The 17,119-nt window shown below is 40.7% G+C and overlaps 1 protein-coding gene across 12 annotated transcripts in view; it reads right to left on the bottom strand.

The window, feature by feature from the left end:
• SLIT3 (slit guidance ligand 3) overlaps window positions 1-17,119 on the bottom strand; it is a 512,565-nt gene that overhangs the window by 240,815 nt on the left and 254,631 nt on the right. For all 12 annotated transcript variants that reach the window (XM_080555212.1, XM_080555205.1, XM_080555208.1 and 9 more), the window contains one exon: window positions 8,636-8,707. In XM_080555212.1, the coding sequence (XP_080411338.1) occupies window positions 8,636-8,707 (72 nt within the window). The remainder of the gene's footprint in view (window positions 1-8,635; window positions 8,708-17,119) is intronic.

The raw sequence follows: 17,119 nt of genomic DNA, 5'->3' as shown, positions 1-17,119 counted from the left end.
TTGATACTGAAAATTACAGTGGACATACTGAATGCAAAAGTTGAGTGAATCAAAATTATGTATAGCCTTATCATGGATGTATTCAGCTCTGATTCTCATCAAAATATTAAAGATTTGAAAAATATTAAATGTCACCATACTAAATGCTACCAACACACATATCCTAGACTACTACGCACTGTTGGATTATGTACTTCTATTTTATTGGTAGAGCACACTTAAGAGGTATTTCAGCTTTTATTTATCTGACATTTTACTCAGGGGAAAGCAACCTTTACAGTGAGGAAATGTGTTTCTCAGGAGTGATGGTTTGGCTTTTAATGAGTTGTTGGTGACAGGTCCCTCGTGGCTGGCCGAGCCCACAACCACGGGCATCCACAAAACAAATACGCCCTGAAATGCAATGGGACAGGAGAACAGAGCAGACAGCCACTCTACTTAATGCAGGTGTTTTAATTTAAAACACATCAGTGGTGTGTTTTCAAATCTGTGAAATCAATCTCAAGTGAGGTACAAATGGTAGTTTAGCACATTCAACAGATTTAAGATCATTCTGTGCTGGCTAGTCCACCTGGTGTTTTATTTATTAGCTAGGGGCATGGGAAAGGGGATTAAATAAACTAAGATGTGTTTTAAAGAATGTGAGTATGGTCTAATCGTACTAGCAAATACAGCAAACATTTAAATACTTCATGAAATAGTTCTGGAGTTTTCCAGTATTTATCACGTGTTGCAGAATTTGCAGCTTATTAGTCTGTGTACAGTTTTGCTATTTTGCCCTTATGCACTTGGGACCATCCCAGGTTGTTTGGGAACACAGAAAGCCAGAAGTGTTCTCTTTGGCAACCCCTCTCATAAAACATAGGACAATCCTGCAAGCTGGACCAATCCCTGCAGCTCGCCAGGTGAAGAGCTGACACAACAGTGCTGCAGAGCATTCATAAAAATGTTCTATCAAGTTTGAAATTAGCTCACCAGCTAGCAAGATTACTGCTGAACTGGCACCTTTTAGCACCAGCAGACAGTGGAAAAATCCCACAAAACTTTATTCCCAAGAGGAAATTTGAATAACGATGGCTCCTTACAATGCAAAAAGAGATGCATGCAGAAGTGTCAGGATTGTAATGACACTTCGAAAACGTAACATTGCTTGACCATCATGATAACCTGATAGAGAGCATGGCTGTTCAGGAGGCACTATTCCGAGGCAGCTATGATGCTCAGGCTGTAAAAGGGACAGGGCAAGCAGTAGTACACCTTCAGCTGGGGACCAATGCAAAAAATGCAATTCCTCCCTACATCTCCCTGCCTGCCAGAAGTCGGGCTGCACAGCCTTCAGATTTTCTTGCATTTTGCCTCCAAGTTTTACTAAAAGATAGGAGAAGAGAGGTTATTTAGAAAGGTAGATTTTAAAGGTTAATGATTCAGAACTGAATAAACTAGAAAAGAGGAAAGAAAGCATCATCTGTGCCAAACTGTCCTCAGGCTGTATAGCTAGCAGCAGTTCCCCAAGCAAAATTATGATATGCAGCCATAGTCAGTCTCTGCAACAGCGGGGCATGACTCTTCAGAGGCCAATAAGGCAACGAAGTTCTGTGTGCTTGGCGTGCTGGCCCTCTGCATGAAACCAAGTGAAGATATAAGGAAATAAACACCATTATTGCAAATTGTCCACTTACAACTCAGACTTTGTGCTTGGTTTTGTATATCTCACCTTGAATGCATTCTGCATTGTGTCAGGAACATGCATGTGCATTTCAATCAATCATATCTTTTTAATGAGGTAATTGTGGAATACATGCAGTTTGAGTTTATATGAGGTAGAACAGATGGCAAAGACTCAAACTAATATATTTATAAAATTAACTTACACCACAGGTGATGTTTCTCCATAGAAAGCGGAAAGTTGGTAACACGTTAAAGTTATAATAATACTGCATTACAATAGGATTTCCAGGAAAGCAAACGTGAAGGCCACAGAGATATCTCTTGAATTCTTTACAGTCACTATCACAGTGAATACTAATTACAGGAGATAGAAAGGAGTACACCGTGAAGGAGCACAGTGTGAATTTACAAACAAGGAGGGGGAAAATTATTAACAAACTTTTAATTATTAACATATTTTTTCTTCATCTTTTCACCTGCTAAAGACTGCAAGATGTTTGTCTCTAGCAAGTATTTCCAAATATCTGACTTGGTTTCATTACCTCTGAACTCTTTTGCCCGCTCTGAAAACACTTTAAAACACCAGCTGAGATCAAAACAATGTGAAATCTGTTCCATTATACAAATATATGTTTTTAAAATTTGAATTTATTGATATTAAAAATATACTGTGCCTTTTACGCACATCATCATGTACTGACACCTATTGTTCAGGCTACTGAAAGACACATAAGCAAATGCACAAGCCACCATGCAGTAACTGATTTTCCTCCAGCCATTCATTGCTTTTACTTAAGGTCAAGCACGGACTTCGGTAGATTTATTCCAGATTTTACACCAAACGAGTGGAAAATCTCACCAACTTTTTGTCTTCCTACTTTTTTTTTGTTGTTGTTGTTATTGCAAAAGCAACAGTAAAACTGAAGACTGTATGCAAATGTCAAGAAATCTAAGCCAGGAATTTCAGAGGGCTCAGGATAATAGTTTCCTTCGAGAACCCAGCCTAAGTAGTTTCTATTACAAGTTTCTAGTACAACCTTTCACTGAGATATACTAAATATTTGCATACAGTAAATAATTCACAATCATTTTGTTTCTGCTAGTGAAATGGCTGCACACATATCAATCATCATTTCCTTGGGCTTATTCATCATTTTAATTAATTTGACAGGTATATTTTATTATTCCTATTCTGTAGCTGAATGTTGAATATTAAAAATATGCTCTGCAGTGATGAGTTGCAATGGATAAAAAAATGACATAGGAACATTTTTGTTTTGTGTAGGTGAATGCAAAATACCTTTCAATGTAAAGGGCAAAATCAGCTTTTTCCAAAACCTGAATGTGCAATCTAGATGTTTAATTTCTGTAATGTGGATCAATGCTAATAGCAGGTGCATGCAGAAAAAGTGAGGGTATCTTCCAAGAAAAGCCATTTAGCAAATAAGAAACTGAAACCAATAGTCACAAATATATTTTGTACTACTTATATAACTCTATTTTTTTATGTTGGACAGATAATGTAACTACTCAGAAGATAAACACGTACCGACTTACAGAAGTGGTAAATGTTACAGATATACTGACATATATCTGCATATTTTAAACACACTAAATGTCGAATTTCTTCCTCCAAGGGAACCTTTAGGGCTATAGAGCAGAACATTACCCACAATTTCCCAAGTGGCCCCAGGATATGTGGAAAGTGGCATATGGGTGCAGTAATATGAGCTATTATCCTATGTATGGCTGCAAAATATTTGGACACGTGCAATGGGCCCGTATTATCATGGCAGATAAACCTGTCAGCTTGTGTTTTTCTCCATCCTAATGCTACAGAATTCTATCTTTCAGTAAAAGCCTATAATAGGAAAAAGACAGAAGACAGATATATGCAGCACTGAGTTCTAGTGTCTCAAGAACAAGAAATGACACAAACAAACCCCAACGCATATGTATCAGTAACTGCGTAACTGAAGGTGGCTCTAGCTCTGTGTGGCATTTACCATCAGCCTGACTCCCCCTTCACTGAGCTGCACCGTTGCTCTCCAAGCAACCACACCGCACACCTATGTGTGTTTTCCTTTCACTCAATCACTCCGTTTCCGTGGCAGGGAGACACTGGTGTGAAGGAGAGGACCTTGCGCAACCCAGGGTGAGCCCTGTACCGGTACGGATACGGGCCAGCTCTTACCACCCGGCCCCGTCATCAGCATTTGCTCCTTGGTGTGGTTCTTGGAGGCTGCACAGACAGAGGTGCTGACAGCGTGTCAGGGCACTCTGCCTGTCCGAGATGTTTGCCTGCACTCGCACTGTTTACGGAAGTAGCTTTTCCTTCAGTCTGAAAGGTGCAAGATCAGAATGAGGGGCAAAGGAGCAAAGGCTTAGGGAAACACAGCCAGAGTGTTGCCATTTTAATTCAGAGAGTTCTCTGCTTGCTGGTAAACCTATTGATTTTCCTTACTGCAATGCTGCAAAAGAAAGGACCAAAATTCTGCCAGGAGACAGCAAAAGGACACAGGGCAGCAAGGTGTCCAGATCTGTCCTGCGCATTTCTTATGGAGGAGTGATCCCTACAACACCACAAGCCCCGACATCATCATGGCTGCAAGAACCATGTTTCTGCAATGCTTTGTGATCCCCATGCAGCTCGACTGCTTACGGTCAGCTTCACAGCGCTGAAGAGAGCAGTGAGAGGAAAACCTGGGAGCTCACTGCCAGTATGCACAGGCAGCATCTTCACAGAATGCTTCTGCTAGTACAGGATCTTTGTTTGACTCACCCTCTGCATATCCCTATTCTGGGAATTGGCCTGCCCTCAGCAAAGTGGACTGGGCAGGCCGAATTCAACACAAATTTCAGGAATGCCTCAGCAAAGAAACACTCAGCTGGATGCCAAGACGTGAAACAAGCAGAGGAAACGTGCAGAAATCCAAGCAGCGACTCTATATATTTTTATGATGGAAGACCACTGCTGACAGTACTGAGTTCGCCCAAAGCTCAACAAGACCCAAATCTATATTCTTTAATTCTTGAAATAAGTGTTTTTACTTGGGGCTAGATTCCTGCAAGAAACATTTCCTGTTCTGTAAGAGCAATTGAGTACAGGTGTGCACTGCAAACTGGCTCTCTCTTGCCCTTGCTTGTTCAACCCTTTATCCGACCGGTGAGCAGCATTTCGGCATCTATTCTACAATACTTGCAAAGTGTCAATTCATGCCAGATTCCTATATAAATGCACTATTCATAATGGACATTTCCTGAGACTTTCTAAAAGCCATATAATTGTTTCTACATTTTAATTAGAAATAAACTCACTAGATTTTTCTTTCTCTGAGCAGATTCTTCCTCTGCATTTCACAGTCAAACAGCAGAAGACATTTCATATGAAAATAATTCACACAACTAAACATCTCCCCCTTGGGAGTTTTAAATCCCCATTTCGCCAGCCTCAGCTTTGTCTCTTGTCTTGTGCAAAACATTGGCCTCCATGACATTTAAAAGCTCTTCTTTAGCATAGCCCTAATGTGAGACCATTTTCCTGAGCTCCCTGCTCTGCTAAGAGAGTAACAGATAAAAAGCTTTCACTGTTCAAAAAGAAAGGCGTGGTGAAAAATATCCCAAAACACTGCTTTCTCTAACTCTTACTTTTTTCCTTTCCTAACATCTTAATGTTTAATTTTTCCTAAATGGCCAAAACTGTATTGGCCAGTTCTGCAGTCCTGGTGCTAGACAGCGATCCCCAACATCTTGCTGTCCTTCCCCAGCAATGCAGCACGTAGTCAGTCAGTTTACACCACTATACTCCTTTTGTGCTTGCTGCTATGGCCATGCCGAGGTAGGGTTGTTCTCACTGAGTTTGCCCACAGCACCTGCTCTAATTCTTACTAAGCCCTTGCACTGCGTATTTCCGAGCCTGTATCCAAAGAGAATTTGTGCCTCACTTAGTCTCCTGCATCAACCGTTCTACAATTTTTCATGAAGGGAACCTTTCCAAGCTGATGTTAAAAACAGTGTTAATTGGGAGTCCTTAAAGTGATCTATCAACTGCGTGTTCCTATCATAAAACCTACAGAGGTATTATTTTTTTCCATGAAACTTAGAGTTTTTTTTTTTAAACTGGAAGAATTTGAGGCCATTGTAAATGTTATGCCATGAAAACAGAGATAATTCAATGCCAGCCTTTTCCTACATGAGTTCTAAAGATAAATTAGAAAAGGTTGAGGAGTATGGGGGAATATATAACTGTTTCTTGTGTCTAAGTCTCAAAGATCCCTCAAAAACGTGCTTTATAGGCTGAAAGAACTCTGAACCAGTACAATAAATCTGCAAATTGATAACCACAGAAACAGCCAAGCCTGCTGCTATCACATTAGTGCATATAAGACAGAGAGCCACCAGGAGATTAGCAGTGCAGGTGTTTGAACAGCTGAATGGCACTGAAAAGCAGAGACTCATTTTCTTCCTCTAGGTGCTCAAACACTAGTGCTCATTGGCATGGTCATTTCTGTGACTCTGGAGGGAGCATGTTGGCTGCCAAAGCCAGGCTGAGAATGGGAACTGGCATGTTTAAGCTTTCTGCTTAAGGCTTTAAATATTAACTTTGTTCAACTTGCATCACACCCTCAGTTATCGCTGCAGAAATTTTAGTGTGTTTCCAACAGCAAGACTTTGTCCCATTTTTTCTCAGCAACTCGTAGGCCACTGGTCTTTGACTGGAAGTAACAGTCATCATAACGAACCACCCTGGACATAAAATTCATGTGTTCATTAGCAAGGAGTGTCCACAGATCTTAGTGAAAAGTCTGCTTCTCCTGCTATGTGCCTAAACAATAATCAGGACTCGTGGCTGAAATAAGCAGATCTGTTAATTAGAGCACTGGGCTCTGTGCTCCTACGGAGCTTGAGGTTGAACTAGATGACCTCCAGAGATGGCTTCTAGCCAGAATTATTTTGTCTCTGGGATAACATCGGTATTCCTGAAAGGTGGAAAGAGTGACTGCAAGGAAGCCCTTCTGATACTGTGCCTTTTACAGCAAAATAATAGGTACTGCCTAACTTGACAGTCACAATTTTTATTAAAGCTTTAGATCCTGACATTTATAGAGTCTGTGTAAGTACTCCAGCCAGCCATCCCTTGATATCAGCTCAGGCAAAGGTGAGACCCTGATTCCTTCTGTGTTGAGGCTGGCTGCATAAATCAAAGAACACCTGTGATTTTTCTGACAGCTCACCAGAGAGGCGTAAATCAACTCTGAATGCAAACTTTGCTACTTTAAATGAAGTTAGACAACTAACAGTGAATTATGGCTGGGAAAGTTAGATTTTCTGAAACAAAACACCATCTATTGTTCCTCTAGATTACACAGAGTAAGTAAAGTTCACTCTAACATGACAAAAGCATTGTGCTTTTGTCTAAAATCCACAAACTTCTCCCCTCTATAAGCTATATTCTCCGGAGTTTTCACTCTTTTTTCCTGTCTTAAGAACTAGACCTGTTCACACAGGTCCTCTAACAGTCTTCCACTTAAGGGGAACATAAAAGCCCAGGTTTAGATGAATGTAATGTACTTCCTTAAGAGGTGCTTTCTCAGTATGGCATTCAGGAAAAAAAGCCTCCATGCCTGAAAAGCTAAACTCACTGTTGAATAGAAGGAAGTAACAAACCATTGATGAATCACAAGCTTAGCGTGCCAAATGCCTGCAGAAACAGCTGTTAATGCTACATGACATGTAGAAGTCTTCACATTCTCTTTATGCCAAAGTGTCCAAGGGAACCTTGCAGAGGGCTCAGAGAAAGCAGGGAGCATCTCACAGCATTGCTCTTGTGCCTATTTTTCCCAGCCTGGGGGAGGTAAGGTGCAGCTTTTGTCTTGTAGCAGTGTTTCCCTTGCACTACTCAGTGATGTGACAACTCTTGCAATAAAGCATTATTGCATTATTACAGAGACAGTGCAAGAATTGCGCTTGGTGCTGGGATGCAGATGTGGTGATGCTCTGAGTCATGCTGACCGCCCTTAACAGTTTCCGTCCTGCCTGTAGAAAAAGTTTAGTCTGGGAACTTATGAGGTTCGTTGGGGAAGAGAGAGGGGAGGAGAGGGGAGGGGAGTATGTTGCAAGGCTGTTCATAGACATGTTTCTTTTTACATCCCCTTCAGCTGATTTTTATGCTAAGTAAAGTAAAAAAATCCACACTATTTACACTACCCTTACTGTATTTTATGTTTGAGATTCCACCTGAGCTATTGGTGAGGTAACTCTGCTAATACCAGTGGCTCTGAGCGTGGCTGACAGCTTGCTCAGGAAATTGTTTTTTTTTCTGCCAGCTTGCTGGCTGTTATCTCCTTTTGCAATCCACATTGTATTCACTGGTGAAATGCAATGGTGTGTTTGTGCATGGATGTGCACAAATGCATTTCTGCTACATAAAATAAACAGCCCTGGAAATACAGAACCAAGTGTCTTTCTATACACATTTTTATAACTAGATTTTATAAAATGGCAAAGGCCAATCTAAGACAGACAAGCTTCATTAACACAAACAGCAAAACCCATTTTTCTTCCTTTAGTTGCTTTTAAAAAACATTAATTTTCAAAAGACTGTCAAATTTTAGCTAAGCGAAATATCTCAATTTTATCCCCCAAAAGGCTATGCTTCAAGGTTTGGATCATGATTTCACTGGATTTTGAAGCAACACTGCAGAGAGAGGTAAAGCCTTTAAGTGTACTTTTTATTTGCTCAAAACTTCTCCAGGTGTGTTGCACAGTGTACATGTGGACCAAAGTAGTGCACGGGGCCGTTGATGACAGCCTGCTGTTCACAGCAGGGTCCACTGCTCCCTTTTGTGTTGCAGAGTTGACCACATTGTACTTGAATAGTAACTGCCAGAGGTAACCTAGGGATGATTTTCTTCACCACAAAGGGATAATTTTCTTTACCACATATATTAATGAAGTGGTTACTTACAAGTTCTTCACATCTATGATTCCTCGAAAGGCCTTTCTAGGAATTCCTTTTATCTGGTTTTCACTGAGGTCTCTGGATAAAGGAACAGAAAAAAAATAAATTATGTTAACAAAAAGAACACATTTCTCAAATGTACATGATGTAATGGAACAAAACATTCTTAGAAAAGTAGATGTTTCTGAATTTGTTACACCACACATACGTTAAATTTTCGTTGTCTCCTTAGAGGTCTGTGGCATGAGCTAAAATGACTGTCCAAACAAAACCACCAGAGTCTGAGATACAAATGCCAGAGCTTGCAGAAAACATCACCGAAATGTGGGCATGACACAGGCACAATGCCGTGACACACTGCCACAGTACCTGCAGATAAATCTTACGCCTCAAAATTGCAACCCCATAGTGTAAATGCAAATGTTTCTCACCACACTACTGTTTATGAGCTGTAAAAACACTGGGCGACACATTCTCAGATTATATCCTCTTATTTGAAATTAATATTCAAGAAAACCATGACAATTATTACCTAGATTGTTTTGTAAATTTATGGGAAAAAAAAAAGATCTAGGTACAATGCATTAAAAACAAACAAACACTCCATTGTGTCAGTGGGAAGAGCAGAATTTTAAACCTTGTTTAAAAAACAGCAATTCAGAATGTCTTTGTGGTACTTTAAATGCTACAAAACGTTTCAGGTTCAACCATTACATCCACACGGTGAGTGCAGGTGGAGCAAGAAGCCCCGCAGGTTGTGGCGTTCTGTTACTTAAGCTGCATTCAGTTGCTTTTCCCTTTCTTTGATGCACTATAAATATATCATCCGCAATTTTCCCATTGTGCAACCCCTACCAGAGACAACAGGGGGAGGGGAGCAGGCACTGGGAAGGAACCAGGCACAAAACCAGAGAGCTGGGATGTCGTCACGCTAAGGAAAAGGAGCGCTCCCAGTGATTTCTCTGCTGGAGCACCATAGGCATGGAAGACAAGGAGAGATTTCACTTTGGTTCTCGGTACAAAGTTGGGGGAAGCACTAAGGGTAGAAAGATGAAAAGAAGGCAGAAGGTGAGGAGAGAAAAATGGAAGAAATAAGCAAAAGGAGGAAACGAAGGGCACAGGGATGGCTGGAGGAAAGGAGAGAGAAAGGTGATACCCCAGTACAGGGTGTTACAGAGCACATTAATTGGCGTGATTGTGTCACTTTGTCATACAAACCCAAGACTTTGCCCCTATTTCAGAAAGAAAGCCTGGCTTTCTAATGGTTATTAAGACTGAAAGGCAGTCATCTGTACTGGCCACCAGATACTCTTTGCTGTAAGTACATTTTATGTTGCAGCAAGCCTCCTTTCTAGCCTCCACCAAATTGGCTTGATCAAATGAAAGGCCAGAAATCAGAGCCTGTCACAAAAGCCCACATTGACACTGCAGGTCAAGACGTGTCACGCAGGGCTTTCTTCTGTTTTCCATCAGGCAGATAGAAAAAAAGGAGACTATGTCCTTGTCATGAGACTAATTCAATTTATACCAGTCATGCAGTCTACACCAAATTCTCAAAGTAGCCACAATTGTTCATTCAGGCTATCACAAACAAAAATGTGCTGCTGGATACAAGTCTCTTTTTCAAGCCAGATTAAAATTCTTTGTGACCTTCACAATTTGTTTAACACTGATCCACACCGTGACCCTTCCTTCACCTCCCCTTTCTTTTGCCAGCAACAAAATATTAGTTCTTTAAAGACAGACCTTCAACCCAGACAAATGATCAGGCAACCCCAAGGCAGAGGAGTAGTAAGAAAAGTGCCTTTCAGACCCGTAAGAAGGAAATCTTCTGCTGAAGATGGATTTCGGGACAAGGAGTCACTTAGGTGTGACAGTGAGGCACAGCAGAACTTGAGCCAATGGTGAAAGTGTGACAAAATTGCTTGGGAGGGCAAAAAATTAGCAAGAACTGATGGCAAAAAAGCCACGCGACCTCAAGGAGAAAGGGATTGAAAAAGTAGAAGCGCAAAATGAAATAAAATAAATCAAACCCACCAACACCTCAAGTTACATTTGTCCAGTATTTATTGTGCATTATTTCAAATCAGGTTTAAAAATAAATTTAAAAAATAAAAGTAAAGTATTTTTTCTAATATTATTATGGTCTGAAAGGGCCAATTTATATCACAGCTTTCTGCTTTCTCCTTATGCTCCGATCTCCCCTGCAGTAAGGCAAAAACAGGAGATTGTAGGAAATTGATTGATTTTCTCTGACAATCTTCTCATAAATTGCATTAATTTTATTTTCCATTTAGGCACTCTCTAGCTAACAATACCGCCTCTCTAAATCTCTAGTATCGTGTACCGATTTCATAAATATCTCTAGCGGTCTGAACAACTGACAACCTGCATGGTATTAGTGCTGCAGCACAGAAGAAAATTCACAGCTGCATGCTTCATTTTCCATAACTGCCTTCTCACCATTACGATCACGCCTTTTTGGGAGAGTTAGGAAAATCGTTCCTCGCTTCCTAGCCATGTGCCGAACTCTTGTTGAGCATTTTTCATAAGCAAGCAAACTCCACCAGGCTCAGCCCATGCACTTCACAAAATTTGCTGGGAGTAGAGGGCTGTAATGAGCAACTTGTCCACACAGTTTATCAGAGAGCTCCAGGTTTTCATTCCCTGCTTCTCATAACAGACATAATGGGAAGCTGTCCCTGACAGTATGTAAAATAAACATTGGTTATTAATAGTAACTGCAGAAAAACAGATAAACTAACCTGAGGCCACAAACCCCAAAGCAAAACAAAACACAAAACAAACAGACAATAAAGAATTGTGATATTCTAGAAAAAATAAACAATGAATCTGTAGAAAAATAAATGATAGCTAATGTATTTCGTATTTCTTAGACAAAGGTTTTAAGCCACGTGTATTCATAACAGAAGATGAATTCCATGCCCTGATGCATGATGGATCCTTCAGGAGGAAATGTGCTGAAAAAATCCAGCTTTAGAGAAACATTCAATTCCCCAAATCCTTGTTTTAATAGACGATAATAGAGAGAGCACTGAACAAAAGCAGTTGACCTAAACACAAGCTGTGTTAGCATGTCATTGTTTGTAAAGGTCCTACTTATACAGGAAGCAGCAAGCCCAACCCCTTGTGATGCATTTGTAGGTAACCAAGGGGAAAAAAGATAGAGCTATTTAGTGATGTATGGTTACTGTCCTCAGCTAAAGACTTGTCTGAGTGTGCACAGTTCTCCAAAAGTGTCGATGACCAGGTGGTTTGGGAAAGAAAACTTGCCCTTGATTCATAAAAATCTCTCCTTGGGCATTGGTACTTCCCTTCAGCCACAACAGAAACACCTGTATTTGCTTCCTGGTAAGTATAGACAACATTGAGCCAAACAAATGTGTTCAAATTTAATTATTCTTCTGGGGATTTTAATAACCAGAGGCAAGTTTCATCCAGTTCAACCTGCCACACAACTGTCAAGAGGTGTGGATGGCCGAGAGGTTCTGGAAGCAGCCACTCCTCACTAAGGCCCGGGCTCTTTTGGGAAGCAGCCCCTGCTCCCTCCCACAGCTGTCCTGTCCGATGGACACTGCTGGCCAAGGCTGCGGTAACGGATCACGGAGGAAGCCGCTGGGTGAGAACCCAGCAGGGGACGATGCTGGTCTGGTGCAGCCAAGAGCTTGCACAGCCAGAAGGCTGCAGGGATGGCCCCCAAGGAACAGCGCTCGCAGCACGCAGGTGGGCAAATGGGGCCACGGAGACTTTCATGATCGGACTGCAAGTGTCCATAGCCCGGAGGTGGCGAGCTAACAGCTGCAGCAGCTGTTGCTCTCCTGCCCTCACTGCACGGCACGCCACACGTTAGTCTAACCCAAACCCAGGCAGGAGTTGGCGCAAGTCAATGGATTTTTTAGTTTTTATTTTAATTCAACTAAAATGCTTTGGACAGAGATTAACTCTCTCTGCAAGTATAATGTTGTTTTGCTGATCTTCAGATGTGACTTGCAAGAGCCTTATTGACAAAAGGATTGGAAAGGAAAAACACCCAAACTGCTGACGTTTTCTAAGTGCCTCTGTAGTCTTCGCTACAAATGTTTTTTAGCTTCCTGCTTTACTGCTAGCTGTTGCATCCTAAGTGAAATGTCAACTGTTTAACGCAACCATACAATACATTACACCCCCCTCCCCTTTGCTTTTTAATTTGCAACCTTAACAGAACTTAAATCAGTTAATTGGAACATGGAGTCTTCATTGGGACTACTGATCTAAAACATTAAAATAGCTACTTCAACACAACTTCCAAAGCTACGATGGTACTGAAAATTAGATGTAGCATATGTAAATCAAAATCGATAGCATTTTGCTTATGTTGTCTACCTTTTCAAGGAGGAAATATATATATATATATATATCCGTTCGTGTATTTACCAGTTATTTTCCACATCTTTTTTGGTGTACAGATTCTGAAGTTCAAAACACTGTTTTAAATGAAGGACAGCCTGAAAAGCAGCTTGTCTGGGAAATACTTCTTGTGCTTGAACGCCACTCTTATTATTTCTCCTGCTCAAACAGGCTGAAGGAGAAATCATTGTTCACCGTTATCCGTTCAAGAACGGAACTTCCCTTGAATGTCACAGGAGTTGAATGAGAAGACGTAAAAAAACCTGTGAGCAAATGCTCACAGCCTAGTGTGCATCTTTCCCAGCATATCATTGTATGTTGATTGCAGAATAAAACAGGAAACTCGCAGAATTAACCATTACACGTGGAACCAAAGTTCACTAAAAAGAAGGGAAAATCTGGTCTAACTAACACGATTCCTTCAAATACCTTCTAGCTTATCCAGAATTCTACTGTGCCTCTGGAATAACCACAGAGAACTCTCACACAACTCTCTTACAGTGGCTGATAGAAAAATATATGACAAGCAGTGATTGATTCAACTGTATACAGCCGGAGACTGCAAATTAACCAGTTGCTTCCCGCAATCACTTCCTGACATGGTACTACTGGGAAGTTTATGTTGTTTAGTTTTATTTGCTAAGCAAACAATGGAAAGGTCTGGGTGCTGGTTTTAAGAAAGTGCGATGGCTACCACCAGTGCTAAGAAATAAATACTTTGCACACTAGGTTCACTCCAGTTACAGCACATGCGGCTGAGAAGAATGAGAATTAGTTAATTCATACTGGTACCTTGCTCACATCCTGCCACCAAACAGCATTTCTGGGCTAAAAGCACTTCAGTCTTATGCATTTACCAAAATAAAATAAAATAGATGCTCTTGAGATTTTCTGCAGTATTAAAGGTTAGGGACTATTCTTCAACCTACCTTCAACCAGGCTAAAGGCAGGCAAAATTACTCTGCAAAAGGACACGTTCTTAATACAAACTGGTGACTGCAATTTGTCTCGTTAGAAATAATTTTAATTCATACAGCATGTTATACACCAACTCGATCCTACGTTTTTCTGAATTAAATAACCCAATTACAGAGTTAAAGAGCCACAGACAGGGAAAAATTAGAGATCATAATCTAAAGAGAATAGGTATCTCTTCAATAACACATAGTAAGAGATAAGCAAGTCAGCTTTTTCATATAGCAAGAGTCAGATGGAAGATAGCTTCCAGAGGGTGAAAAGAGAGGGCAAAGGGACCAATGCATACTAAGGCAAGAGTCTGCAAGACAAAACGGGGTAACACATGAAATCAAAAGGGAAATCCATAGGGGAAACAATGTTGCTGTAACAATGCCAGCACAGAACATGATTACGGGCAGAGACTTATTCTTTTGGCTAAAGGTGCACCATTCCCAGGGAAGCTTTGTCTTCTCCCAGAGTTTCTATTACAATCCACAACAACCTGCAATGTCTCAAGCCCTGCTCAGCCTCTAGCTCAGCATGACCAGCACCATAAAACCAGCAGCAGAATGGCTGTAGTACAGATGCCCACACATCCTCCTACCCAGCTCCGGTCACTCATTCTGAGGAAACAGTGGAAAAGGATGCAGATTTGTCTTCTTTGTACTAAGCATGCACTTGCAAGGTTGCTGTGCTTTAAAAGTGTGTGTTAAGAAGGCAGAGTCACAAAAGTGATCACCAGGTACACAAGAAATGGGTGCGAACTCCGTGTGTGGCAAACGTGCTTAGAGGTATAAGTACCAGTACGCACGAGCTCAAGAGTGCAGACTTGGAAATCAGATCAGCACAGACTCTGCACATCTGTTCAACCACAACTTTTAATAAGCCTCTGTCTGTATCGCGTTAAATCGGTATTTCACTTACAGCGAAAAAGAGAAAAAGATTTTTTTCTGCTCTGCCAAAGTTGTGTGGCAGCTTTTTAATGGTTAAGATACTATCTAATACTTTCAACAGCTAACTGTTATTCCTGTCTTGGAGCTATTGTCCTAGTATTTGCAAAGCTGTTCAATATTAGGGTTTTTCCTGTTCTATAGCTGGATTAACAAATAACTGACTCCACTGCTGAGGACAATTGAATTACTTTGAGCCTTGTAAATATGCAAGACATATTCAAGATATTTATCATCTTCCAGGTGGGAAAAGCATAGACAAAATGCCTCCCTCCAACAGCAATAGGAACAAGCTGCGGCAAGCCTGACACAACAGCACCTCCATACTCAGGAGGGGCCTCATGCACTCAGTGAAGCCACAACTTCTCTCATTCAGGATGTTCACTGTAAAAGATGGTATTTACCTATCATAAAGTAGCAGTTATAGCTCTCTGTCTAAAAAGAAAAATGGATAAGCTTTGTTGCCGATGGGCTACAAGGCAAGAGCTTAAGAACAGCAGTATTGTACAGCAGTATTGTACAGCATTACTCGCTGGAAACGTGGCATCGCTGCTGATTTTCTAAAGGGAAAAAAATATCTTCCTGCTACTCCTGCAGTAAAAGTGTAGATGTTGACAGCATCCGAGTTCTGCAAAACAAGAGCTGGTCCTACATATGTTTTGCACCCTGAGCAATTCAAGGTGATTGTGCTTTTGCTACACAATACAGCTAAATATCAATTCATGCTCTGGGAAACTGTTGAGGAACTCTTTCTGGCTTAGTTTTGTTTGTTTTAAGGGAGGGAATTTAGCTCAAAGACTCCAACTAAACCAGTACTCAGCGCTTTCACACAGTCATGCACTATTGCTAAGCTTGCAGAAGACAAACACCAGGATTTCTTTGTTGATCAGGTTTTACTGAGAGGTGATAGATGGTAACTCTACCCTTCGGTAATGCAATGTGCACTCAGAGCTTCACAAAGTCTCATTAACCCAAGTCACATAGACGTGCACAGACATTTAGAGCAGGACACTGAATATAGGCTGAGCCTGAAGACAGGGAAAGGGTGTTAGACAAGCAGTCAAGGAAGAAAAAGACCTCAGTGGTACATAATTATTTTAGCAAAACCTTTCTCCTTCTCCAAGACCAAATTAAAAGCCATCTGTTAATAAAAACTCTTCAACAGCTCCAACCTGCACAGACTTGGGGATTTGGACAGGTTCATGACTACTGTCCTAATGAGATTACAGGAGTCTCTCAGTAAAGTGTTTTTTTTTTTTTTTTTCCTAAATGCTTATGAGAACAGAGAACACACATTTGTGTACTCTTTGCAAGAGGTTTAAAAAAAGCCCAGTCACTTCAGATGAACAAAAGCCCTCAGTTTCACTAAATTAGACACAGTGCTACATTTGGCAGTCAATGCACCCAAAACAAACCCAGAAAATTAAATCTACCAGATTATTCCTTATAAAGTTAGCAAATACTTTTATAATTTTACATGAACAATAATCTATGTCTCAGTTATCTCTTAAGGGCAAATATTTTCTTCTTCCTCCTGCCACTTCCAAAATACTGACTAAATACTGATCAGACGGTATTTAGGAGACCTTTATTTTAAAACCACCCATCTTGAGACAAATCAGATTTTTGTTTTACAAAGCAGCATCTATTTTATCCTTTGGAATGTAAGCAGAAAAATCAAAGTGTACCTCAGTGTCTTTACATTCAACTTTCAATATGCTCAGGAGCAGGAACTGGCAAATGATGGCCAGCAGACTCAGAGGAAACACTTGAAGAAGAGAAGCACTCCTCTAGAAATACGATAAAGCTTCTGACAAATAAATGACAATAACACTTCTTTTTTAGTGGCATTTAATGTAGGTCTTTAGTGCTTTACCAAGCATTATCAAGAAAATTAATTCTTCATTTTAATAGATGAGCCAGTAAGACCCAGAGACAGTGACTGGAGCGAGGTACTCTAGCAGGGTGTGGGAAGAGACAGGAAAAAAGCTGCAAGTCACTGGGTGATACACTGGGTATTCCATTCTATGCAATTTGTACCCTGAGGCTTATCACAGGTGGCAAGGTTGGCCTGCCAGCAAACCAGCAATGTTGGCTGACAATGAATTTAAGAGGGATTCTGTTTGAAAGATAATTTTATTTTTAATGTGGAATTATCCAGTACCACTACACATTT

Source organism: Anser brachyrhynchus (genome assembly GCF_964034855.1).
Source record: "Anser brachyrhynchus genome assembly, chromosome: 14".
Lineage (NCBI taxonomy): Eukaryota > Metazoa > Chordata > Aves > Anseriformes > Anatidae > Anser > Anser brachyrhynchus.
This window is presented reverse-complemented; position numbering and strand designations above follow the sequence as displayed.